The sequence below is a fragment of the Lampetra planeri genome, chromosome 74, assembly GCF_965212315.1.
Source record: "Lampetra planeri chromosome 74, kcLamPlan1.2.h2, whole genome shotgun sequence".
Classification (NCBI taxonomy): domain Eukaryota; kingdom Metazoa; phylum Chordata; class Hyperoartia; order Petromyzontiformes; family Petromyzontidae; genus Lampetra; species Lampetra planeri.
Window position 1 is genome coordinate 1,200,890 of NC_136179.1, and position 15,325 is coordinate 1,216,214.

A 15,325-nucleotide genomic window follows, 5' to 3' on the forward strand; every position below is an offset into this window, starting at 1 on the left:
AAGATTTAATTTAGTTCTTTTCATTTATTTTATTGTTTTACCTACGTGCCTTTACCGAAAAAAACAAAGAGTAGACACACATTCACAACTTTGCCTTTTATATATATGGAGATACACTATAATACAGGTTTTTTAGGGGGGTTAGGTCGCGTAAATATAAATGTGTCACTATGACACCTCCTTTACCAGTGGCAAAATATAGTGATAGGTTTTAACCCTTTCAAATGGTACAAAAACTGATACCTTTATACAAGAGTTGTTTCTTTTTGTTTGCATTTTGACTGCTTGTGTTGTGGTTATTGCAAACATAATGCTTGTATAAAGGTGTCAGTTTTTGTACCAGTTGAAAGGGTAAAAACCTATCACTATATAAATGTGTCGTTAAACCTGCCACTACCCGACGTAGCCAACCAACGCCTATATTTAGATTATGTTTATGTTGTTATAACGCTCTGCTTCCCCGTGCCCCTACTGGACATCTGTTAGCGAAGAGCTTCTTAGCTCACCGGATTCCTCCTCCACTTTAAAGTGGAGATTCGGATTCTGATGAACACGTTGCCGGACGTGACGTCACAGCCAGATGTGAGATTCCCCCCCCTGAGTAACATGGGGGATGGGACCCTTACACCACCCAACATGGCGGGGGAGGGGGGTACATTCCCCTGAGGAACAGCGGAGTGACTGGAGGACCACGTGACGAGCTTCCCCCCCCCAGCCATCTTAGGTAGGGGGTGCAACCACCGCGGGTGACGTTTTCCCCCACCCACCATGGCGGGGGTGATTATAGGAGCAAGGGACAAACTCCACCGCCGCCTTGTTGGGTAGGGGGCGGGGTCCCACAAACCGCCCGTGACGTCACCCACAACGCGGCGGCGTCGTCGCATCCCACCCAACATAGATTTTAAGTTTTCGTGACTGCAGGGATCCATACTCTTTGGTTCTTTCGGTAAAGTCAAGTAGTTGTAAAATAAAATAAATTAAATCACGACGTTTCGGGCGCAACACAAGCGTCCCACCTGATGACGGACACTTGTGTTGCGCCCGAAACGTCGTGATTTAATTCATTTTATGTTATACCTACGTGACTTTACCGAAACAAAGAGTATACCCACCCAACATGGCGGAGGTGGCTGAAGTATCACGTGACGAGCTTCTCCCCACTCCGCCGCCATCTTGGGTAGGGGTGGATGGGCTCCATCTCATCACCCAACATGGCGGCCGCGGGCTTCACTCGCGCTGGGGGTTAGAGGCGCAGCGAGAGACGGGGAGCGGCTCCCCTCATGGCGACTCCGAGGAGAGAGCGAGGGGCGAGGAGGGGCCGAGGTCGAGGAGGAGGTGGACGAGGAGGAGGAGGTGGTGGACGAGGTGGACGAGGAGACGGGGGGAGAGATTCGCAATCGCCGCCTGCCAAGAGGAGACGGCCCGGCAGGCCTGGTAGGGAGCGCGGAGAAGACAAAGACGGCCGCGTGGGGGGAGATACAAAGACGGGCGCGAGACGAGGAGGTGGTGGACGAGGAGGTGGACGAGGAGGTGGACGAGGAGGGAGAGGCTTGGAATCCGCGAAGAGGAGGAAGCTCGGTAGGGCCAGCAGGGAGATCGGGGAAGACAAAGACGGACGCGTGGGGGGAGATACAAAGGCGGCCGGGAGACGAGGAGGTGGACGAGGAGGGAGGAGGACGAGGAGGAGGAGGTGAGCGTCGCTGGCTACGTACGGCGGGAAAGAAGTTCAACACACACAGCACACACACAACATAGATACAACACGCACAGTGCACACACAACACACACACAGTACACGCACACAACACGCACACAGCACGCACACAGCACGCACACAGCACACACATCACACACAACACACACACAGCACACACAGCGCACACACACACAACACACACACCACACACACCACACACACACACAGCACACACACAACACACACACACAGCACACACACAACACACAGCACACAGCACACACACAGCACACACACACACAGCACACACACACACAGCACACACACAACACACACACAACACACACACAGCACACACACAGCACACACACAACACACACACAGCACACACACACAGCACACACACAACACACACACAGCACACACACACAGCACACACACACAGCACACACACACAGCACACGCACAGGACACACACAGCACACACACACACAGCACACACAGCACACACACACACACAGCACACACACAATACACACACACACAGCACACACACACACAGCACACACACAACACACAGCACACACACACACAGCACACACACACAGCACACACACACAGCACATACGCACACACAGCACACACACACACACACAGCACATACACACACACAGCACACACACACAGCACACACACAGCACACACACAGCACACACAGCACGTACACACACACAGCACACACACAGCACACACACACAGCACACACACAGTACACACACAGCACACACACAACACACAGCACACACACACAGCACACACACACAGCACACACACACACAGCACATACACACACACAGCACACACACACAGCACACACACAGCACACACACAGCACACACAGCACGTACACACACACAGCACACACACAGCACACACACACAGCACACACACAGTACACACACAGCACACACACAGCACACACACAGCACACACACACAGCACACACACACACACAGCACATACACACACACAGCACACACACACAGCACACACACAGCACACACACAGCACACACAGCACGTACACACACACAGCACACACACAGCACACACACACAGCACACACACAGTACACACACAGCACACACACAGCACACACACACAGTACACACACACAGCACACACACAGCATGAACACAACACACAGCACAGCACACACACAGCACACACACAGTACACACACAGCACACACACAGTACACACACAGTACACACACAGCACACACACAGCACACACAACACACACAGCATACATACGAAGGTGGTTCAATCTTGATTTTAAGCTTTCGTGACTGCAGGAATCCATACACTTTGGTTATTTCGGTAAAGTCACGTAGAGTTAAATAAAACAAATCACGACGTTTCGGGCTCAACACGAGCAATCGTCATCAGGCAAAGGGGACGACCGCTTGTGTTGCGATCGAAGCGTCGTGATTTGTTTAATTTAATTTTATTTCTAACTACGTGACTTTACCTAAAGAACCAAAGATGGTGGTTGTTTTGGTTTTTATTATATTTGTAGTTGTGATGGTTTTAATTGTGCAATTGTGGTTGTGGTAGTTGTTCTAGTGCATCTGGCAGTCATCTCAGTCAGCCAACCCATGGCACCTGGGTCTGTCCCGTGACCTGTCAGCGAGCCTTCGACACTCACGTGGCCTCAAAGTGCACCTGGCCTGGCACAGGCGCCGTGGTGACGTCCGTAGCTTAGTGGCACATTGCGGTTATTCGTTGCGATCGTGGTTGTGATAGTGGTTGTGATTAGAGGTTTAGATAATGGCTGTGATAGTGTTTGTGATGGTGGTGGTTCGTGGTTGCAGGCCGACTGCTGTACAAGACACAGATGGACTCAAAGAACCTGAGAATGAGGGTGAGTGGTGAGTGAGTGGGTGGGTGGGGCAATGAGTGGTGAGTGGGTGGGTGAGGGAGTGGTGGGTGAGTGGTGAGTGAGTAGTGAGTGGTGAATGAGTGGGTGAGCGAATGAGTGGGTGAGTGAATGAGTGGGTGAGTGAATGGTGAGTGGGAGAGTGGATGAGTGGGTGGGTGTATGAGTGGGTGAGTGGGTGAGTGGTGAGTGAGTGGGTGGGTGGGGCAATGAGTGGTGAGTGGGTGGGTGAGGGAGTGGTGGGTGAGTGGTGAGTGAGTAGTGAGTGGTGAATGAGTGGGTGAGCGAATGAGTGGGTGAGTGAATGGTGAGTGGGAGAGTGGATGAGTGGGTGGGTGTATGAGTAGGTGAGTGGGTGAGTGGTGAGTGAGTGGGTGGGTAGGGCAATGAGTGGTGAGTGGGTGAGGGAGTGGTGGGTGGGTGAGCGGTGAGTGAGTAGTGAGTAGTGAATGAGTGGGTGAGCGAATGAGTGGGTGAGTGAAAGGTGAGTGAATGAGTGAGTGGATGAGTGGGTGGGTGTATGAGTGGGTGAGTGGGTGAGTGGATGCGTGAGTAGGTGGGGCAATGAGTGGTGAGTGGGTGGGTGAGGGAGTGGTGGGTGAGTGGTGAGTGAGTAGTGAGTGGTGAATGAGTGGGTGAGTGAATGAGTGGGTGGGTGAGTGAGTGGTGAGTGAGTGGTGAGTGAGTGGGTGGGTGTATAAGTGATTGAGTGGGCGAGTGGATGAGTGGGCGAGTGGATGAGTGAGTGGGCTGGTGGGTGGGTGAGTGAGTGGGTGGGTGAATGGGCTGGTGGGTGGGTGAGTGAGTGAGTGGTGAGTGAGTGGTGAGTGTCTCCGTGTAGACACCGTCCGGAGCCTCGTGACGTTGGTGTCATGGACTCACAGCCATGCCCTCACCTGTCACCACCTCCCTCTCCTCCTCACTACCACCACGCCTCACCCGGTGAGCGCACTCAGCTGATGCTCACTACTCATACAGGACACACAGAATTTCATACACTCGCTCACCCACTCATTCACCCACCCACTCACCCACTCATTCACTCTCCCACCAATTCACTCACCCACCAACTCACTCACCCAGCAACTCACTCACTCACCACTCACTCACCACTCACTCGCCCACTCAATCACCCACTCACCCCTCAACTTAACCACTCACCCACTCATTCACTCACCCACTCATTCACTCACCCACTCATTCACTCACCCACTCACCACTCCCTCACCACTCATGACTCACTCACGACTCACTTAACACTCACCACTCACCCACCATTCAATCACCCGCTCACTCACCACTCACTCCTCAACTTAACCACTCACCCACTCATTCACTCACCCAATTATTCTGTTAATGAAGTCACTCCATATCTCCCTGAGCCTCACCATGTCTCCCCGTGTTTCCCTGTGTCTCCTCGAGTGTCACCGTGTCTCCCCGCGTCTCCCCACGTCTCCCCGCATCTCCCTGAATCTCCCCGTGTCTCCATGAGTCTCCTCGTGTCTCCTCGAGTCTCACCGTGTCTCTCCGTGTCTCCCCGAGTCTCTCCAGTCTGTCTCCTGGCGCTGTGATTCTGGACACTCATTCCGCTGGAGTGTCACTCCATCTCCACTCGGACATCCTGCCCACTCACCGCCCTCACCACCTCCACTCACTAATGCTTACACGGTGAGTGGGTGGGTGAGTGAGTGGGTGAGTGCGTGGGTGGGTGGGTGAGTGAATGGGTGGGTGAGTGGGTGAGTGAGAGGGAGGGTGAGCGAGTGGGTTAGTGAGTGAGTGAGTGGGTCGGTGAGTTGGTGAGTGGGTGCAGGGGTGAGTGAGTAGTGAGTGAGTTGGCGAGTGAGTTGGCGAGTTAGTGAGTGGGTGAGTGTGTGAGCGGGTGAGTGAGTGGGTGAGTGGGTGTGCAGGTGGCCGTGTGAGTGGGTGAGTGATTGGTAAGTGAGTGACTTACTGTCTCTCTGTTTCTACAGAATGTCAAGAGTTCATTACTGGATATAAAGGTGCAAATATACACTCACCACTTACTCAACTACTCACCACTTACCACTCAACCACTCAGTCACCCACTCACTCATTCACTCTCTCACACACTCAATCAATCACTCACCCACCCAATCTCTCACCCACTTCCCCAATCACTCACCCACCCATCCACTCACTCGCTCACCCACTCACCTATCCATTCACCCACCACTCACAACTCACTTTCCCACCCACTCAATGGGTTACAGTGCTGGCGAGGTGAACTAAGTGTCGTTGTCTCTCTTCTCTGCAGCTGGAACCGGACAGTGTCACTCTGTCTGTGGCTCCACAGAGACACGGTGAGACACGGGGAGATACGGGAAAACTAGGGGAGACTTGGGGAGACTCGGTGAGACACGGGGAGACACGGGAGACTCGGTGAGACACGGGGAGAAATGGGGAGACATTTAGAGATTCGGGGAGACATGGGGAGACTAGGGAAGAAAAGGGGAGACACCGGGAGACACAGGGAGACATTTAGAGACTCGGGGAGACATGGGGAGACTAGGGCAGAAACGGGGAGACACGTGGAGACATTTAGAGACTCGGGGAGACATGGGGAAACTAGGGGAGACACGGGGAGACACGGGGAGACACGGGGAGACACAGTGAGACACGGGGAGACACGGGGAGACTAGGGGAGATGCGGGGAGACACGGGGAGACACAGGGAGACATTTAGAGACTCGGGGAGACATGGGGAGACTAGGGGAGAAATGGGGAGACACGGGGAGACATTTAGAGACTCGGGGAGACATGGGGAGACATGGGGAGACTAGGGGAGACACGGGGAGACTCGGTGAGACACGGGGAGACACGGGGAGACACGGGGAGACTAGGGGAGATGCGGGGAGCAATACAGAGGTGCGGGGAGCAATGGGGAGACACAAGGAGACGCAGGGAGACATTTAGAGACTCGGGGAGACTCGGGGAGACTCGGGGAGACTCGGGGAGACACGGGGAGACACAGGGAGACACAGGGAGACACGGTGAGACTGGGAGACACGGAGAGACTCAGGGAGACACGGGGAGACACAGGGGAGACACTATTAGAGACTCGGGGAGACACGGGCAGACACGATGAGATTCGGGGAGACACGGGGAGAATTGTATTTCTGTATTTACTGCTGCTGTGTATCTGTGTCCCCCGTGTCTCCGTGTCTCTCTGTCTCTGTCTCTGCATGTCTTTTTGTCTCTCTGAGTCCCTCTGTGTTTCTGTGTCCGTCTGTCTCCATGTGTCCGCGTCTCTGTGTGTGCAGCACATTGCAAAATCAGCGATGGAGGAACGTCAAGCGAGAGGTATCAAAGAGACGCGGGGACGGGGACACTGGGGGAGCTTTGTATTGCGATCGCTACTCACTCCAGTACTTGCCGCTACAGCCCTGTGTGAGGCTACCTGGGGGAGCTTTACCTGTGTCCGTTTGGTGTGTATTCACTACAGACTGCACAGGGGAGTGGGCGGTCGTGAGTCCACGGAGTCAAAACTCAGAACGCGACGACGGCCGAGGGAGCAAAAGTAACTCACAGACTCACTCACTCATAGACTCACTCAGTCATAGACTCACTCACAGACTCACTCATAGACTCACTCACTCATAGACTCACTCACTCATAGACTCACTCACTCATAGACTCACTCATAGACTCACTCACTCACAGACTCACTCACAGACTCACTCACAGACTCACTCACAGACTCACTCACTCATAGACTCACTCATAGACTCACTCAATCACAGACTCACTCACTCATAGACTCACTCACTCAGACTCATTCACTCATGGACTTACTCACTCACAGACTCACTCACTCATAGACTCACTCACTCACAGACTCACTCACTCATAGACTCACTCACTCATAGACTCACTCACTCATAGACTCACTCACTCATATACTCACTCACTCATAGACTCACTCACAGACTCACTCACAGACTCACTCACTCATAGACTCACTCACTCATAGACTCACTCACTCATGGACTCACTCATAGACTCACTCACAGACTCACTCACTCACAGACTCACTCACTCATAGACTCACTCATAGACTCACTCACTCATGAACTTACTCACTCACAGACTCACTCACTCACAGACTCACTCACTCATAGACTCACTCACTCATAGACTCACTCACTCATATACTCACTCACTCATAGACTCACTCACAGACTCACTCACAGACTCACTCACAGACTCACTCACTCATAGACTCACTCACTCATAGACTCACTCACAGACTCACAGACTCACTCACTCATAGACTAACTCGCTCATAGACTCACTCCCTCATAGACTCACTCATTCATAGACTCACTCACTCACAGACTTACTCACTCATAGACTCACTCATTCATAGACTAACTCATAGACTCACTCACTCATAGACTCACTCATAGACTCACTCATAGACTCACTCACTCATAGACTCACTCACTCATAGACTCATTCATACACTCACTCTGACCTATCCACTCATAGAGCCCATAACCCCCTGACCTGTTGACCCCTGTGACCTCAGGGTGACCTCTGTGTCTCCATTCTGCTGCGGAAATGAAGGTTGCTCCAGAAGATTCAGACGGGAGAGTGACTTGGAGGTTACTGAACAATCACTCACCACCCATTCACCACCCACTCACCACTCACTCACCACTCACTCACCACTCACTCACCACCCATTCACCACCCACTCACCACTCACTCACCACTCACTCACCACTCACTCACCACCCATTCACCACTCACTCACCACTCACTCACCACCCATTCACCACTCACTCACCACTCACTCACCACCCATTAACCATCCACTCACCACTCACTCACCACTCACTGACCACCCATTCACCACTCACCACCCATTCACCACTCACCACCCATTCACCACTCACTCACCACCCATTTACCACTCACTCACCACCCATTCACCACTCACTCACCACCAATTCACCACTCCCTCACCACCCATTCACCACTCACTCACCACCCATTCACCACTCACTCACCACCCATTTACCACTCACTCACCACCCACTCACCACTCACTCACCACCCATTAACCACTCACTCACCACCCATTCACCACTCACTCACCACCCATTCACCACTCACTCACCACGCATTCACCACTCACTCACCACCCATTCACCACTCACTCACCACCCATTTACCACTCACTCACCACCCACTCACCACTCACCACCCACTCACCACTCACTCAACACCCATTCACCACTCACTCACCACCCATTCACCACTCACTCACCACCCATTCACCACTCACTCACCACCCATTCACCACTCACTCACCACCCATTTACCACTCACTCACCACCCACTCACCACCCACTCACCACTCACTCACCACCCATTCACCACTCACTCACCACCCATTCACCACTCACTCACCACCCATTCACCACTCACTCACCACCCACTCACCACTCACTCACCACCCATTCACCACTCACTCACCACCCATTCACCACTCACTCACCACCCACCCACTCACCACTCACTCACCACCCATTCACCACTCACTCACTACTCACTCACCACTGACTCATTCCTCACTCACCAATCACCACTCATTCACTACCCTCTCACTACTCACCAATCACTCGCTACCCACTCACCACTCACTCACCACCCATTCACCACTCACTCACCACCCATTCACCACTCACTCACCACCCATTCACCACTTACTCACTACTCACTCACCACTGACTCATTCCTCACTCACCAATCACCACTCATTCACTACCCTCTCACTACCCACTCACCAATCACTCGCTACCCACTCACCACTCACTCACTACTCACTCACTACCCACTCACTCACTCACTCACGTGTTTCTCTCCCTGTGTCTCTCTCCCTGTGTCTCTCTCTCCGTGTCTCTCTCCCCGTGTCTCTCTCCCCGTGTCTGTGTCCCCGTGTCTCTCTCCCCGTGTCTGTGTCCCCGTGTCCCCACACAGAAGCACATTCGGAGGCACGGGGAGACCCAAGGCCTCGTCTGTCCCTTCCCTGGCTGCGGAAAACTTTTCCGTGCCTCCCGGCATCTGAGACAGCACGAAAACGTTCACTCAGGTAGAGAGACACGGGGAGCGAGACACGGAGAGAGAGAGACACGGAGAGAGAGACACGGAGAGAGAGACACTGGGATAGAGAGAGACACTGGGAGAGAGAGACACACGGAGAGAGAGAGACACGGAGAGAGACACACGGGGATAGAGAGAGAAACTGGGAGAGAAAGAGAAACACGGGGATAGAGAGAGACACTGGGAAAATTATGAACGAAGCAAAGTGCCGACTACACCGAGCATCTTCTTGTTTCCACTGATCGTAAAAAAATAGAGAGACACACGGAGAGAGAGAGAGACACGGGGAGCGAGAGAGACGGGGATAGAGAGAGACACGGGGAGAGAAAGACACGGGGAGAGAGATACGGGGAGAGAGACACGAGGAGAGAGACACAGGGAGAGATACGGGGAGAGAGAGAGACACTGTCCAGAACCACGTGGTTGTTGTTGACTGTGGTTGTTGTGGTTGTTGTTGTGTTTGTTGTGGTTGTTGTTGTTGCCAGAGGAGAGGAACTTCACGTGTGAGACTTGTGGCACCAGCTTCAAAAACAAACGCAACCTCAACGTTCACATTCGCATTCACACCGGGGAGAAGCCTCTACAGTGAGTACGGTACACCACACACTGTACACCACACACTGTACACCACACTGTACACCACACTGCACATCACACACTGCACATCACGCACTGTACACCATACACTGTACACCACGAACTGCACCACACACTGTACATCACACAGTACACCACACAATGTGCACCACACACAGAACACCTCGCACTGTACACACACACTGTACACCACACACTGTACACCACACACTGTACACCACGCACTGCACATCACGCACTGCACACCACACACGGAACACCACACACAGTACACCACACGTATTTCTATTTTCGTGTGTCTCTCTCTTCGTGGCTCTCTGTCCATGTCTCTCTCTTCGTGTCTCTTTCTCCGAGTCTATCTCTGTGTGTCTGTCTTCTGGTCTTTCTCCGTGTGTCTCTCTCCGTGGCTAGCTATCCGTGGTGTCTCTCCTTGTCTCCATGTCTCTCTCTGTGTGTCTCTTTCTCCGTGTCTATCTCTGTGTGTCTAACTCTCCGTGTCTCTCTCCATGGTGTCTCTCCTTGTCTCCATGTCTCTATCTGTGTGTCTCTTTCTCCGTGTCTATCTCTGTGTGTCTCTCTCTCCGTGTCTCTCTCCATGGTGTCTCTCCTTGTCTCAATGTCTCTATTCTGTGTCTCTCTCTCCGTGGCTAGCTCTCCATGGTGTCTCTCCTTGTCTCCGTGGTGTCTCCCCGCGGTGTCTCCGCCCAGGTGCCAGCTTTGCGGGTTCCGCTGCAGGCAGAAGGCCTCCCTCAACTGGCACATGCGCAAGCACAACCTCTGTCCCACCTATCACTTCATGTGCGACGAGTGCGGCAAGATGTTCGAGAAGCCGGACAGCCTGAGGCAGCACCGCACCATCGTGCACCCCCAGAGACAGCACCGCACCACCGACGATCACCACCACGACCACCACGACCACCAAGACCACCACCACGACCACCACCACGACCACCACCAGCACGAAGAGACAGTCGGAGAGCCACACCGTAGCCACAACAACGCCGCAATGGGAGCCACTGGTGGTAGCGTTGGACAGATACAGGCGGACACGCAGACACACTCACAGGCAGACACACAGGTGGTACAGACACAGGCAGACACGCAGGTGGACACACAGACACACTCACAGGCAGACACACAGGTGGTACAGATACAGGCAGACTCAGGGATGGTACAGATACAGGCAGACACACAGGCGGACACACAGGCAGACACGCAGACACACTCACAGGCAGACACACAGGTGGTACAGACACAGGCAGACACGCAGGTGGACACACAGACACACTCACAGGCAGACACACAGGTGGTACAGACACAGGCAGACATGCAGGTGGACACACAGACACACTCACAGGCAGACACACAGGTGGTACAGATACAGGCAGACTCAGGGGTGGTACAGACACAGGCAGACACACAGGCAGACACGCAGACACACTCACAGGCAGACACACAGGTGGTACAGATACAGGCAGACTCAGGGATGGTACAGATACAGGTGGACACACAGACACACTCACAGGCAGATTCACAGGTGGTACAGATACAGGCAGACTCAGGGGTGGTACAGATACAGGCGGACTCAGGAGTGGTACAGACACAGACAGACTCACAGGCAGACACACAGACACACTCACAGGCAGACACACGAACACACTCACAGGCAGACACACAGGTGGTACAAACACAGGCAGACACACAGGTGGTACAGATACAGGCAGATTCAGGGGTGGTACAGATACAGGCAGACACACAGACACATTCACAGGCAGACACACAGACACAATCACAGATACAGACAGACACACAGGAAAACTCACCAGCAGACGCATGGGTGGTACAGATAAACTCACAGGCAGACACACAGACACATTCACAGGCAGACACACAGACATTGATACAGACACAGTCACAGGCAGACACACAGATGGTACAGACACACACACTCACAGGCTGACGCACAGACACATGCAGACATATGGTAGAGACAGGCAGACAGACACACCCACTCACAGGGTGACACACAACAACAACAACCGCCATTTGCAACTATGTGGCGGTGACGTCACCACGACGCTGGTGCCAGGCTAGGTGCACGTTGAGGCCACGTGAAGTGTCGAACACCCGCTGGCAGGAGGTCACGGGGCAGACCCAAGTGCCACGGGTCGACTGACTGAGATGAGTGGCTGATGCACCACCTGTGCCCCCTACTGTGCCAACTTGCTGTGCTTTAGCCACCCGGCGCTCCACTCGTTCTTGTGAGGAATGCTCCTCCACCCTCCGTTGTTGTTGGAGGGCGACTGGCTCCAACTGCCCAGTAGCGTCCTTCACGAGCCCCCTCCACAGAGGCCGATTTTGACACCGCTGGTACCAGTTATCGGCAAGTCCACTCAGCTCGACGTCCTCCTGTACCATATCACTCCATCTCTTCTGTAGCCTGTGCCGCACCCGTTTAGCCCCCACTATCCGGCCGAACAAAAGCTGTTTAGGCATGCGGTGGCTGGGCATGCGGTGGCTGGGCATGCGGGCTACATGGCCCAGGCAACGCAGCCTTGCCTGCCGGAGGAGCTCACCGATGGGACTTTGGCCAGATCTTTCAAGGATTTGCGAGCTCCTCACACAATCCAGCCTGGTTAAACCCAGGATTGATCGTCAGCAAGCCAGCCTAAATGTTTCTAACCGGCAAAGATGTTCCATTAGGGGGGTCCACGTTTCGCAAGCGTAGAGAAGGGAGGGAATGACCGTGTCCCGAGAAGACCGGAAGCTTCATGCAGAGCGACAGACCAGATAGCTTACACACAGCGTTACGCAACCGATGAAAAGATATTACCGCTCGATTGATTCGGAGTGAGACCTCTGCTGTTAAACCGGAGCCGGTCATGAGCACACTTCCAAGGTATGGGAAACTCCACTTTCTCCACAACTGCCCCATCACTGATTGGGAGTTTGTGGGGGTGGAGGGTCCGATGGTACAAAATACCCAGGCAGGTGCTTAGTTTTGGTGGGGCTGATGGTAAGGCCCCACCTCTTAGTGGCACACTCCAGTTCCAGCAGCAGCGTCTCCAACTCCTCTGAATAGCAGCAATTAGCCTCCCATTATATCTGTACCAGATGTAAATTCCTCCAGTACAGCTATTGAAGGCTTCACGAACTACGTGGTCAAAATAGATGTTAAATAAGGTGGGAACCAGAGGACATCCCTGTCGCACCCCAAGGTGTGCAGGGAATGGCTTTGACTCCCGGCCACGTAGTTTTACCCGGGCCCGCTCACCATCATGAAGGTCCTTAATGATCGTGAGCAAAGGGTGAGGGACTCCGAAAGCACGAAGAACTACCCAGAGCCCAGGCCTACTGGTGGTATCATAGGCCTTGACCAGGTCAATAAAGCAGAGATGTAGGTCTTGTTGGAATTCCCTACACCTCTGCTGTAGCACACGGACAGAAAATATGGCATCTGTGCAGGACCACCCTTTCCTGAAACCACATTGGGGCTCCGCAAGCCTCTCCTCAGCGTGCCTGGCAAGGCGATGTTGAATAATCCTTGCCAGGACCTTTCCCAGCACACTGACGAGTGAGATGCCCCTGTAGTTGTTACAGTCTGTGCGGTCCCCCTTCTTAAAGAGGGGGACCACACTCACAGTCTCACACACAGCCTGGTGTACACCACCATTAGTGACAGTGACTACAGTCACACACACAGCCTGGTGTACACCTCCAGTAGTAGTGACAGACTACACCCAGACACTCTGCTCACCTACTCACCCACCCACTTCCTCACTCATCCACTCCCTCACCCACCCACTCACCCACTCCCTCACCCACTCACCCACCCATTCACCCACTCCCTCACCCACCCACTCACCCACTTCCTCACCCACCCACTCACACACCCACTCACCCACTCCCTCACCCACCCAATCACCCACTCCCTCACCCACTCCCTCACCCACCCACTCACCCACTCCCTCACCCACCCACTCACCCAATTACCCACCCACTCACCCACTCACCCACCCACTCCCTCACCCACCCACCCACTCACCCACTTCCTCACCCACCCACTCACGCACCCACTCACCCACTCCCTCACCCACTCACCCACCCACTCACCCACTTCCTCACCCACCCACTCACGCACCCACTCACGCACCCACTCATGCACCCACTCATGCACCCACCCACGCACCCACTCACTCACACACTCACCCACCCACTTACACACTCACCAAAGGATGGCTCCATATTTGTCAACAATGCGGTGTACGCTGATGATCTGGTGATTGCTACTCACTCAAAGAAGGAATTGGAGACTAATGCTGAACCTGGAGCGTGCCACGAAGAGACGGTGGAGGCCTTGCCATCAGCACCACCAAAACCAAGCACCTGCATGGGTATTTTGGATCATCAAAACCTCCACCGCCACCTTCCATGCCCCATGGGTGATGGGAGAGTTATGGAGAGAGTGGAGGTGTTTCTGTACCCGGCGTTTGTAACGTTGATATTAAATTTCCTTGGGACCTTTTTATGACTTGCCTCACTCACCCATAGACTCATCTGCACAGAGAGACCCATAGACTCACCACACAGAAACCCATAGACTCACCACACAGAGACCCACAGACTCCACCTCACCACAGACCCATAGACTCGCCACATATAGACCTATATACTCACCACACAGACACCCACAGACTTACCTGTACTCTGGTTATTTCGGTAAAGTCACGTAGGTATAAAATAAATTAAATTATGACGTTTCGGGCACAACACAAGCGTCTGTCATCAGGTGGAACAACCAGAGCCAAAACAACTGCTGAAGTGGGTAGAAGGACTCCCGTAATACGAGGTTATATAGGTAAGAGGGGGGGGGGAGGGGCCAGGCAGGGGGGGGGGGCTGCCGGATGAAGAGCAGCTAGAAAGGATCAAAGGGCAAAAGGAGAAAAAGCAAAAGGGGAGATGCG

General features: G+C 53.5%; 1 protein-coding gene across 2 annotated transcripts; it reads left to right on the plus strand.

The window, feature by feature from the left end:
• The first annotated feature begins 1,103 nt into the window (after window positions 1–1,103).
• Window positions 1,104–14,885, plus strand: LOC144737790 (uncharacterized). 2 transcript variants are annotated; one of them, XM_078620657.1, is made up of 12 exons: window positions 1,104–1,690; window positions 3,572–3,621; window positions 4,478–4,578; window positions 5,188–5,304; window positions 5,607–5,636; window positions 5,912–5,957; window positions 6,917–6,956; window positions 7,099–7,173; window positions 8,185–8,260; window positions 9,642–9,753; window positions 10,250–10,349; window positions 11,070–14,885. In XM_078620657.1, exons 1-12 carry the CDS (start codon window positions 1,281–1,283, stop codon window positions 12,319–12,321), a joined length of 2,409 nt encoding a protein of 802 aa, XP_078476783.1. In that variant the 5' UTR covers window positions 1,104–1,280; the 3' UTR covers window positions 12,322–14,885. The 2 variants fall into 2 exon arrangements, with proteins under 2 accessions (XP_078476783.1, XP_078476784.1); XM_078620658.1 differs by lacking the exons at window positions 4,478–4,578; window positions 5,188–5,304 and having other exon boundaries at window positions 1,106–1,690; window positions 11,013–14,885.
• Window positions 14,886–15,325: the final 440 nt, after the last annotated feature.

Bases quoted from the DNA above. Each gene is read 5' to 3' on its own strand.
- LOC144737790 (XM_078620657.1), top strand. From the start codon at position 1,281: ATGGCGACTCCGAGGAGAGAGCGAGGGGCGAGGAGGGGCCGAGGTCGA. The intron at 8,261-9,641 runs GTTACTGAACAA...GTCCCCACACAG, and splicing joins GACGGGAGAGTGACTTGGAG to AAGCACATTCGGAGGCACGG. The intron at 10,350-11,069 runs GTGAGTACGGTA...GTCTCCGCCCAG, and splicing joins ACCGGGGAGAAGCCTCTACA to GTGCCAGCTTTGCGGGTTCC.